Source organism: Staurois parvus, unplaced genomic scaffold (assembly GCF_062004578.1).
Source record: "Staurois parvus isolate SC_StPar_1 unplaced genomic scaffold, SC_StPar_1.0 ptg000366l, whole genome shotgun sequence".
NCBI classification, from domain to species: Eukaryota; Metazoa; Chordata; class Amphibia; order Anura; family Ranidae; genus Staurois; species Staurois parvus.
The window spans coordinates 781,891-794,862 of NW_028318162.1; the positions used below are offsets into that span (position 1 = coordinate 781,891).

At 42.1% G+C, this 12,972-nt stretch overlaps 1 protein-coding gene across 1 annotated transcript in view; it reads right to left on the reverse strand.

Annotated features, from left to right (window-relative positions):
• Positions 1 to 12,972, reverse strand: part of LOC149456245 (NACHT, LRR and PYD domains-containing protein 3-like) — a 134,451-nt gene that overhangs the window by 66,794 nt on the left and 54,685 nt on the right. Inside the window, exon 4 of the mRNA XM_089685289.1 lies at positions 536 to 707. Within this exon, the coding sequence (XP_089541415.1) occupies positions 536 to 707 (172 nt within the window). The remainder of the gene's footprint in view (positions 1 to 535; positions 708 to 12,972) is intronic.

The following is a 12,972-nucleotide window of genomic DNA, read 5'->3' on the forward strand; positions in this document are numbered from 1 at the left end:
TTAAAAAAGACACAATCCAAAATGACTGAGGTTTGCATGGAAATGGAAACAAGGAAAGAGGAAAAGAGAGAACAATGATGGTGGAGGGGGAGAACAATGATGGTGGAGATGAGAACAAATGATGGTGGAGAGGGGAACAATGACGGTGGAGATGAGAACAAATGATGGTGGAGAGGGGAACAATGATGGAGGAGAGGAGAACAAAGGTGGTGGAGAGGGGAACAATGATGATGGAGAGGAGAACGATGATGATGGAGAGGAGAATGATGATGATGGAGAGGAGAACAATGATGATGGAGAGGAGAACAATGATGGTGGAGAGGAGAACAACGATGGTGAAGAGGGGAACAATGATGATGGAGAGGAGAACAACGATGGTGGAGAAGGGAACAATGATGGTGGAGAGAAGAACAAGCGGAAAGGAATGTTGCAGATGTGCACTGTGTTTATCAATGACAATAGAGTTACGCTTGGTGTAATTGGTGTCAATAATTATTTTATCCCAATGTTGACTGAAAACACAAAGTTCTGTTACCTCTCTGTCTGATCTCATCCAGAACAGACAATAAATTAGGATGAGGATAATTTTCCTTTAGCTGATAGAGACATTCCCAGAGTCCAATCACAGCTTCTCTTCCCCGATCCTGAATATCTTGCAACAAGGTGTGAGAGAAGGAAGGCAGGTCTTTTTCCATTGACAGGTATTTCTGGAAAATATATCTTATTATTGTTTCATATCTGCTGTTAAAATGTAACTTAATAATTTTAGTTAAATACATAAAATGATTCTGGTTGCTTTGAACACTCCATTCAGAAAAGAAAATCTGGTTACAAGGAAGTTGTACTGGGTCTGACTGACACAATGTCTGAACGCTGCCTGACCTTTGTGTGCTTTTGTTTTTCTCCCATCATCAGTGGATGTAATAGGACACTACCAGAGCTGTAGGCAAGAGAGAGACAACAAATCTGATTTATGCCAATCACCACAGCTGAATTCTTTCCATTCCATCTGTGTGTAGGGGATGATAATGGGATTTCTAAAAGGATATTTAAAGAACATGTTATCAGGACATTTCATATTCCTGATATGTGCCTGCTCTACCATGTACTTGTATGAAAAAGTATCCTGTTCTCTGTGTATTGCTTCCTGTGTGTGAAATCCGTGGTGTTCCTGCCAGTCCCCCTGCTTTCCTATTTCAAACTGACCATGGCATGAAAGAACATCCATCTCAGCATAATCAGTTTCCTGTCTGTGTTGGACCCCCCCCCCTTCCCGCACAGCCATCCACTGGGGAGATCAGTGTACTGCTGTTTCTCCATCTCCACCAATCACCTCCATTCCATGGACACAGGAGCGCCACAGTGCGCAGAAGTCACCAACTGTCTGCAGAGTCAATAGTTACAGACCTCCAAACTTTATGTGGCCTTCAGATTTCAGATTAGCACAACAACAGTGCGTAGAGAGCTTCATGGAATGGGTTTCCATGGCTGAGCTGCTGCATCCAAGACTTACATCATCAAGTTCAATGCAAAGCGTCAGATTCAGTGGTGTAAAGAACTCTAGAGGAGTGGAGATATGTTCTCTGGAGTGACAAATCACACTTCTCTGTCTGGCAATCTGATTGACGTGTCTGGGTTTGGCGGTTGCCAGGAGAATGGTACTTGCCTGACTGCATTGTGCCAAGTGTAAAGTTTGGTGGAGGAGGCAGTATGGTGTAAGGATGTTTATCGCGGGTTGGGCTTGGCTCCTTAGCCTTCTTGTCCGACATCAGTGCCTGAAAATGCGCTTCTGGAAGAATGGTAAAACATTCCCATAGACACACTCCTAAACCTTGTGGACAGCCTTCCCAGAAGAGTTGAAGCTGTTATAGCTGCTAAGGGTGGGCCAACTCATTACTGAACCCTATGGACTAAGACAGGGATGCCATTAAAGTTCATGTGAATGTAAAGGCAGGCATCCCAATACCTTTGGCAATACAGTGTATACCTGAATGGGTTGTTTTAAAAGGCAAGGGTTTAGATATACTTTAAAGTGTTACCAAACCCACAACAGTAAAATCAGTCTGTATATGCAGTAAAGCATGCTTGTTATACTCATAGTTCCATAGTTAGTCTGGCTGAAAAAAGACAAAAGTCACTGTGGAACCTAAGGGGTTAATCTTCTGTATTGTGTAAAAAGGCTGTTTGATCCATTCTTTTCTGCCCTCCTCTTGTTGAAATGACCACCTGATACAGACTGAATCCATAGTCACATGCACATGCTCAGTTTGGTGTGTATTGCTAGAAAGGTTTTTTTTTTTCTGTGTTCAGCACAGGGCCAATCAGCACTGTTCAGACAGAGGGTCAGGAGTTTCAAGTCATCCTAGAGCATAAAGAAAACTCTTCCTACAAGCTTTAACTAGTGCTCCGCTGAAGTCACAAGACTGCTCTAACTTCTGATGAGGTCTTGGGTTTAGTATCACTTTAAGGGTGATTTCATATAAGACATTTTAAAAGTTCTTTTTTTTAATGAGTGGTCTGATTAAGACGTTTATATTTATCTGGAGTCCTTCCTGAAGAACATTATTCTGAAATGCAGAATATTAAGCACATTGTTATTTTCCTCTAAGGGGTCTTGATGTTGCTCATTTTCTTACATTCATGCTGCAGGTATTATTCACATTACTACTGCTAGCTTTTCTGATGCATCCCCTGTGCACCGGAACTTTAAATCAGCCTGTAGATTATTAATGTTTTTTTTGCTCAACTAGCAGGTTGAATGAAAAAAAAGACTCAATTTCCCCATCCACACACTTGATGTGGATGGGGAATCTTCCTTCTGTGCCTTTGTATTCTGACAACAGGGAGACTTCCCCTCTGTCAGAATATACTGATCAGTGCTGCTGCCTATAGCCAGCAGTGCTGATTGAGTGGAAAAAATCTGACAGGGCAGTTGTACAGAAATCAATTGGTGGATCAACTTCTGTACTACCACCCTACCCATACATGGATCAGAATTTGGCTGATCCCTTCTAAACTGACCAAATTTCAATCCATGTATGGCTGGCTTAACCAGAGGTGTAGCTAGGATATTTTGCGCCCGGGGACGAACTATAAAATTGGCGCCCCAGCCCCCCTCCCCGTTTAATCACATGACACCAATGATGGGGCACTATTCCTCCCACTGACACTAATGACACTTACCTTGCTGGCCCCTGCTCCAGCCTAGGCTCCTTCCCTCTCCTATCCACAGCCAGCATACCTGGTTGCAGCAGCACCATCTGCACAGCACACTTACCGGTCAGCTGTCTTCTTCACTTGCTCCGGCTGCTCCCTCACTCGATCTTCGCGCTTGGCTCCTCCTCTCCAAGCTCCGCCTCCTCACAGGTGATTGGCCACCTGTGTGCCTTTCCTGAGCTACAGTTCTGGCGCCCAATCACCGGTGAGGAGGCGGAGCTTGCAGAGGGAGGTACAAGCTGCCATAGACTGTCCAGCGATCCCGAGGGTGTGGCCAGATGACAGGGGCTGCATGTCATCCCACCCACATATCGCGTCCAGGGAAAAGAAGACACCAAACCTGCGGACCTCTCTACCCCTCCTCCAGTAGCACCTCCTGGACTAGATCGTCGCGGGACTGGGACACGGAGCCAGGTAAGACACAGCAGCCCGCTGCCCACCCCTTCACTAAGTGTCCCCTAAAAAGTGCCGCCCTAGGCAAATGCCTTGTTTGCCTTGCGGAAAATCTGCCCCTGGTTGTAAGCCTCATTTTGGCACCCCTGTACCTTGGCGCCTGGGTACATATGTACCCCCCTGCCCTCCCTAGCTATGCCTCTGGGCTTAACTCTCCAATCAGTAGGGAGATTCAGCAGAGGGCATGTCTAACCTTTCAGAGAGACCACTGCTTCCACACAGATTGCAGGGGTACTGTTCAAAGAAATGTTGTTGTAGAGGGGGCTACATCAGCTTTATGAAAAAATGTGAACAGTAATGCTTTTTTACCTACATATTTACATATTTTATTTATTTGGAAGGTCCAAATTTCATAGGTCACTTAAGCTGACGATTCAATGATTGAGTTTTGATCGGTTCATGATGAACCAGCTGAAATGTGAGCTGTGAGTGGCCCTGTCAGCATCCCCCCATTTAATATCCTTTAATCTGAAAATGAAAGTATTTGGGAAGGAAAATATTGACAAAAGAGCAGCTGCATCCAATCATATACAGGTACTATCCAGGTGTAGTGCCATAGTGCTGGCTTTCAGACCACAATAGCAGGGAGATTCCTCCCTCAATTTTATTTAAGATTGGTGGGGCTGAACGAGAGAAATCCTAGAGTGCATGGACAGCTTAACCACTACAGACATGCGCTATAGCTCAAAGACAGCTACAGCATGGCTCTGTTGTTCTGGGAGGGCCTCCATGGACATCCTCTCAGAGCCATGCGCCTGCAAGCCCCCTGGGGCATGCATAGGGTGTACTCTGTGATTGCTGTGTCCTTCAGACACAGCAATCGCAGTAAGGGGCCAATCACAGCAGTCCTTTACCATGTAATCAGCTCCAATCACAGCTGAACACATGTAAACTAACTTGCTTGTTATCGCATTCCTTTCCTCACACGCTGTCACAGCATGAGGAGAGGGGAGCCGGTAACTGGCAAGTGTGACAGGGGACATTTACACTGATAATCAGTGCTCTGATTATCAGTGCAGCCCCATCAGTGCAAATCAATGCTGCCTATCAGTGCCTATCAGTGGCCATTAATGCTGCCTATCAGTGCTCAATAGTGCCACCTATCAATACCGATCAGTGCCGCATATCAGTGCAGCCTATCAGTGCAGCCTAATCAGAGCAAAGAAAAATTACTTATTTGCAAAACTATATAACAGAAACTAAGAAAAACTTTTTTTTTTTTTAATTTTCAGTCTATTTTCATTTGTTTAGCCAAGAAAAAAAACAGTGGTGATTGCATGCCACCAAAAGAAAGTTCTATCTGTCTAAAAAAAAATTATAAACATTTCATATGGGTACTGTGTTGCGTGACCATACAATGTGTGAGAGTGAAAATTGGCCTGGGCAGGAAGGGAGTGAAAGTGCCCAATAATAAAGTGGTTGAATAAAAAAAATTTAGATTTTGAGAATTGGGAACGTGGAGGTGAGTGTGAATGTGTCAGGTCTAACTCACTTTTACTTGGGGTTGATGAATTTTTTAAATTCAAGAAAAACACTTTGGATGTAAATATCCAGGTACATAGTTGTAAAGGTGGATTATGCTAGTCTCCTATAAGGTTAGGTTCACATCTATGCAGATTGTGTTTGATGCATTTTCTGGCTGCATTTTGGGTTTTTTTCACACTCGGTTTTGATGCATTGTTTTTTGCATCTTTTAAGCATTTTACGTTTTATGCTTTCTGTGACTTTAGCTGGTTATTAAGGAGCAGGAGACTAGCAATTGGGAGAGGGGCCTGAACATGGTGCCGGCATGGAGCACGCTGTAAGAGCTCCGTGAAAACCCACTGGGATGAAGTAGAAAGGTTGGACATACCTCTAATGCTGGTCTTTGGGTCCTTGTTCCATTACTCCGTTGGCCCCCTCTTGGATCACTGAGGGCACGGTGGTGGAGGGGATTGGGCGGAGTGGAGCGGTGGTGGAGTGGAGTGGAGGCGGCCGAGTGGAGGATGCTGAGGGACGCGGCGAAAAGTTTTGTGAGACAAGCTGCATAGAGTCCTAGGCGCTCGGCCGAGTGAAAGGAGAGAGGATCCCAAAGGGTGATGCCCCTGAATAACCCTGAATGATCCCACTGCTGGATTACAAAGTACGGTAGAAGAGCAGAGTGCCGTCACGACAGCTTCTGGTTGGACTATCAAGCGGTGAGTGCCCAGAGCCAATTATCAAGTTGATATTGTTTGTAAATTAGAGAAGCAAAGTGACGGAAGAGGCGGCTTGTAAAGGAACTGCACGTTAGGGGACAGGGGGTCACCAAGTGGGTTTAAAAAGGAACATTAAGGAGAAGAAAGTGGATAAATTGGTGAAACGAAAGGGATACAAGCAGGACTTTGAGGGGGTAATATTGAGGGGAAGAGGACAGAAACTTCCGGTATTTGCATATACATAAGTATAATCTTTATCCACTTTTAAATAGAGAGAGAGAGTAAAAACTAAAATTGCCAAAGAGAAAAAAGAGAGATGAAGAGCAGATCAGTAAAAGGAGGGGTGAAGACCCCTAAAACAAGTGCAATAAAAAAAATATATACCCCTGCAGGAGAATAATCCAGGGGGTCATACGCCGGAGAGACAATGGGGGGTCAATAGCAGACTAGAATTGAGGACCAACAGTGGAGATCAGTCCAGACTGTCATTGGCAACAACTGAATTAAGTCAAGGTACAGAGACCCCTAATGTGGAGGGTGAAGATATAAGAAATATGGAAGAACAAGGAGCATGCTCACAAATGCCCACCAAAATGGAAATGGCAGACATGTTCGCGAAACTAGAACTTTCGTTAAAGAATATTATGCAATAATACATAAAGATCTGGGACAAGTTCTGGCCCGAGTGGAAGAAACTGAAGAAAAACTGGACAAACATGCTCAAGCAATAATAGAGTTGAATGGACAAATGGAAGAAATGCGACGTGAACAAATTAAACTGTTATATAAGCTAGAAGACCAGGAGAACAGAAATAGAAGGAAATTTTTGAGGATCCGGGAGCTTCCTGAAATGGCCCAGGGAGAGGACTTAAGAGATTTAATGAATAAGGTGCTTAACCCAATAATGGATAGATTTATAACAGAGTAGTTGAAAAAGAACATAGGATAAAAAGACCTCAAGGGGTGTCAATGGAAATGCCAAGGGATGTGTGATTTCACTATTATGAAGACCAAACAAAGATCTGGGAGAAAATGAGAGGGATCCCTACAATAAAATATGAAGGAGCAACTTGCAGATTTATGTGGATATAGCACCTGAAACATTATCAAGAAGAAGAGTCCTGAGACCACTGCTGGAGTAGATGCGGAAAAAGAACATATAGCCGGGGTTTCCCAGTGTGTATAGTGGGATGGAAGGATGGATGTCCTCCTAGATTGAGGTTCCCAGAGAAGCTCCAGGACTTCTGCGAGAGATTGGAACTAAAAATCCCTGAAATATCAGGATGGACTGATGTGAACAAGGAGAAAACGGAGCTGGAAGGAGAAAGATGGCAACTAAACTCTAAAAGAAGAAACAGCAATAGAGTTATGAGATGTGGAAGAAGATAATACTTGGAAGAGACTCTTATAGATAAGAACTAAAATGAATAGGTGGACTAGTAAGAGTTAAGTTGAAAGCTGCTTCTGGGATGTGGGTTATTTTTTCTCTCTCTCTCTCCCCCTCGCCGCTTTGCTTCCATCCCAATGCTTTCCTCCACAGCCATGTAACGTATGGTGGGGGGGTGACATGGGTGGTGGATGAGCGGGGGGGGGGGAAGGCAGCTTGTTCCTGAACCTACACCCCTTTAAAGAGTGTGAAGGGGTGGGGGGAGGCGTGCATGGACAGAGTCTCATCCCAACGACAGGGATCGAAGGTAGGACCTGATCCACACCAGATCCAAAGGCTGGGAATAGGCCATGGGTTTTTAAGGGGAAGGGGATGGGAGGGGAGAGGTGGGCATAGAGGGTGGGGGGGTTGGGGATGGGAGGGTAGAGAAGAACAGACCACCTTGGAGTCCTCTGGTGTTTCAAGCTAATTATATTAAGATCTCCCTCTATGAGGATTTGATGGAAGGAGAAAAGATGGAAAAAGAGAAAAAATTAAGGGATGGTGGGTTAGGAATGTAGTTAATTTTATGACCTATAATGTTAAAGGATTGAAAACTCCAGTAAAAGACATAAGATTATGAGGGAAATATATCAACGCTCAATAGATATAGTATTTCTACAGGAAACACATTTATCTCAGGATTCAAGAATTATGTTACAATCAAGAAGTTATCCAGTTTGGTACTATGCTGATTCCCCAGTAAAACAGGCAAAAGGGGTAGCTATAGGGCTGGCAAAAGAATGCAAGATTTACTATAAAAGATAGGCGTGTGGACCCAGAAGGTCAGTTTTTGTTCTTGAGGGGGAAATTGTATGAAATGGAATGTACACTTGCAAATATCTATTGTCCAAATAAGAACCCAATAGCCTATTTAGAAGATACCTTAAGGGAACTAATGGATTTCAAGAGAGGGAAACTGATTGTGGCAGGGGATTTTAATTTTTGCATGGATCCCCAATTTGATACTTCATTGCATGTACGAAGGGACAGAGGTAAATGTCTAAGATCTATTACAAAGAAATTGCACCATTGTCAACTGGTAGAAATGTGGAGGATTAAACATCTAGGAATAAGAGACTATACATTTTATTCCCCTGTACATGCGACATATTCTAGACTGGATTATATAATGATAGAACATAGAGATTGAAAATAGGAGGGGTGCAGTGTAAAACATATGAGAGATGGAAGCGAGAATAAAAAAAGAAATAGAACAATATTTTTCACCAAATGAAACAGGGAGTCTCAGTGGCCAAGGAATGGAAAGCACATAAGGCATATATAAGGGGTATTTTGATTGCCATAGGGGCTGAAAAAAAGAGTGGAAAGGATAAAAATACTAGTAGAGGAATTGTATGCTTTAGAACAATCACATAAAAAGAGAACAGAAATTGAAGTACAACATTAGATAATCTTAGAGAGAAGAGCAAAGTAACTTAATGGAACAGGATATAAATAGGGTCTTTAATATGGTGTAGAGAGAAAGATATCAATGGGGGAATAGACTGGGAAAATACTCTGCAAGGGTGGTTAGAAAAAAGAAATCAGTAAACTTTAAAGAGAAAATTAGAAATAAAATAGGAGAGTTAGTTTATCCAACTAAAATAATTGTTAGTGTATTTCAAAAATATTATAGTTAGAGATGAGCGAATCGAACCAGGCGAACCGGAATTCGAGTCGAATTTCAGGAAATATTCGATTCGCGGCGAAACCGAAATTTTGCCTACTTCGGGTGCGCGAATCGAACATTTCCCGATCAGCCGGCAAAAGTGTCCCTGCAGTGAGCTCCGCTATTTCTGACAGTTCTCTGACAGAAGGAACACATGTTTAGCGGTTGAAACATTGTATCTATTAGTTTACATTTAGGATACAGATGTTTCAACCACTGTTCATGTGAAGAAGCTGTGAGAGAACTGTCAGAAATAGAGGAACTCTGCACATACACTTTTTGCCGGCTTGGAATTATTCTTCTTTTCATCCTACTTCTTCTTCTTCTTCATCTTCATCCTCAGAAGAAGAGGATGAGGATGAGGATGAAGAAGAAGAAGAAGAAGTAGGATGAAAAGAAGAATAATTCCAAGCCGGCAAAAAGTGTATGTGCAGAGTTCCTCTATTTCTGACAGTTCTCTCACAGCTTCTTCACATGTACAGCGGTTGAAACATCTGTATCCTAAATGGAAACTAATAGATACAATTTGTATCTATTAGTTTCCATTTAGGATACAGATGTTTCAACCGCTGTACATGTGAAGAAGCTGTGAGAGAACTGTCAGAAATAGAGGAACTCTGCACATACACTTTTTGCCGGCTTGGAATTATTCTTCTTTTCATCCTACTTCTTCTTCTTCTTCTTCTTCATCCTCATCCTCATCTTCTGAGGATGAGGATGAGGATGAAGAAGAAGAAGAAGCAGTAGGATGAAAATAAGAATAATTCCAAGCCGGCAAAAAGTGTATGTGCAGAGTTCCTCTATTCTGCAGATACACTTAGAGGAGCTCTGCACATACACTTTTTGCCTGTTTGGAATTAATCTTATTTTCATCCTACTTCTTCTTCTTCTTCTTCTTCTTTATCCTCATCCTCAGAAGAAGAAGAAGAGGATGAAGAAGAAGAAGAAGATGAAGAAGAAGTAGGATGAAAATAAGAATAATTGCAAGCCGGCAAAAAGTGTATGTGCAGAGTTCCTCTATTCTGCAGATACACTTAGAGGAGCTCTGCACATACACTTTTTGCCGGCTTGGAATTAATCTTATTTTCATCCTACTTCTTCTTCTTCTTCTTCTTCTTCTTCTTCATCCTCATCCTCATCCTCAGAAGAAGAAGAAGAGGATGAGGATGAGGATGAAGAAGAAGAAGAAGAAGAAGTAGGATGAAAATAAGAATAATTCCAAGCCGGCAAAAAGTGTATGTGCAGAGCTCCTCTAAGTGTATCTGCAGAGCTCCTCTAAGTGTATCTGCAGAATAGAGGAACTCTGCACATACACTTTTTGCCGGAAACCGCTGTATGGAGGGAATGTCCCAGAACTGTCAGAAATAGTCTATTTCTGACAGTTCTGGGACATTACCTCCATACAGCTGTTTCAACCGCTGTATGGAGGGAATGTCATAGAACTGTCAGAAATAGACTATTAATGACAGTTCTGGGACTGTCCTTCCATACAGCGGTTGAAACATTGTATGTATTTGTTTCCATAAATGGATCCATTTATGGAAACAAATACATACAATGTTTCAACCGCTGTATGGAAGGACAGTCCCAGAACTGTCATTAATAGTCTATTTCTGACAGTTCCATGACATTCCCTCCATACAGCGGTTGAAACAGCTGTATGGAGTGAATGTCCCAGAACTGTCAGAAATAGACTATTTCTGACAGTTCTGGGACAATCACTCCATACAGCTGTTTCAACCGCTGTATGGAGGGAATGTCATGGAACTGTCAGAAATAGACTATTAATGACAGTTCTGGGACTGTCCTTCCATACAGCGGTTGAAACATTGTATGTATTTGTTTCCATAAATGGATCCATTTATGGAAACAAATACATACAATGTTTCAACCGCTGTATGGAAGGACAGTCCCAGAACTGTCATAAATAGTCTATTTCTGACAGTTCTATGACATTCCCTCCATACAGCGGTTGAAACAGCTGTATGGAGTGAATGTCCCAGAACTGTCAGAAATAGACTATTTATGACAGTTCTGGGACATTCACTCCATACAGCGGTTGAAACATTGTATCTATTTTTTTCCATAAATGACATTCTGCAGATACACTTAGAGGAGCGCTGCAGATACACTTTTTGCCGGCTTGGAATTATTCTTATTTTCATCCTACTTCTTCTTTTTCTTCTTATGAGGATGAGGATGAAGAAGAAGAAGTAGGATGAAAATAAGATTAATTCCAAGCCGGCAAAAAGTGTATCTGCAGCGCTCCTCTAAGTGTATTTGCAGAATGTCATTTATGGAAAAAAATAGATACAATGTTTCAACCGCTGTATGGAAGGACAGTCCCAGAACTGTCATAAATAGTCTATTTCTGACAGTTCTGGGACATTCACTCCATACAGCTGTTTCAACCGCTGTATGGAGGGAATGTCATGGAACTGTCAGAAATAGACTATTAATGACAGTTCTGGGACTGTCCTTCCATACAGCGGTTGAAACATTGTATGTATTTGTTTCCATAAATGGATCCATTTATGGAAACAAATACATACAATGTTTCAACCGCTGTATGGAAGGACAGTCCCAGAACTGTCATTAATAGTCTATTTCTGACAGTTCCATGACATTCCCTCCATACAGCGGTTGAAACAGCTGTATGGAGTGAATGTCCCAGAACTGTCAGAAATAGACTATTTATGACAGTTCTGGGACAATCACTCCATACAGCTGTTTCAACCGCTGTATGGAGGGAATGTCATGGAACTGTCAGAAATAGACTATTAATGACAGTTCTGGGACTGTCCTTCCATACAGCGGTTGAAACATTGTATGTATTTGTTTCCATAAATGGATCCATTTATGGAAACAAATACATACAATGTTTCAACCGCTGTATGGAAGGACAGTCCCAGAACTGTCAGAAATAGTCTATTTCTGACAGTTCTGGGACATTCACTCCATACAGCTGTTTCAACCGCTGTATGGAGGGAATGTCATAGAACTGTCAGAAATAGACTATTAATGACAGTTCTGGGACTGTCCTTCCATAGAGCGGTTGAAACATTGTATCTATTTGTTTCCATAAATGGATCCATTTATGGAAACAAATAGATACAATGTTTCAACCGCTGTATGGAAGGACAGTCCCAGAACTGTCATTAATAGTCTATTTCTGACAGTTCTATGACATTCCCTCCATACAGCGGTTGAAACAGCTGTATGGAGTGAATGTCCCAGAACTGTCAGAAATAGACTATTTATGACAGTTCTGGGACATTCACTCCATACAGCGGTTGAAACATTGTATCTATTTTTTTCCATAAATGACATTCTGCAGATACACTTAGAGGAGCGCTGCAGATACACTTTTTGCCGGCTTGGAATTATTCTTATTTTCATCCTACTTCTTCTTTTTCTTCTTATGAGGATGAGGATGAAGAAGAAGAAGTAGGATGAAAATAAGATTAATTCCAAGCCGGCAAAAAGTGTATCTGCAGCGCTCCTCTAAGTGTATTTGCAGAATGTCATTTATGGAAAAAAATAGATACAATGTTTCAACCGCTGTATGGAAGGACAATCCCAGAACTGTCATAAATAGTCTATTTCTGACAGTTCTGGGACATTCACTCCATACAGCTGTTTCAACCGCTGTATGGAGGGAATGTCATAGAACTGTCAGAAATAGACTATTAATGACAGTTCTGGGACTGTCCTTCCATACAGCGGTTGAAACATTGTATCTATTTGTTTCCATAAATGGATCCATTTATGGAAACAAATACATACAATGTTTCAACCGCTGCATGGAAGGACAGTCCCAGAACTGTTATTAATAGTCTATTTCTGACAGTTCCATGACATTCCCTCCATACAGCGGTTGAAACAGCTGTATGGAGTGAATGTCCCAGAACTGTCAGAAATAGACAGAAACTGTCACAGAACTGTCCTTCTTCTCATCCTTCTCCTTCTTCTCATCCTTCTTCTCATCCTTCTTCTCATCCTTCTCCTTCTTCTCATCCTTCTCCTTC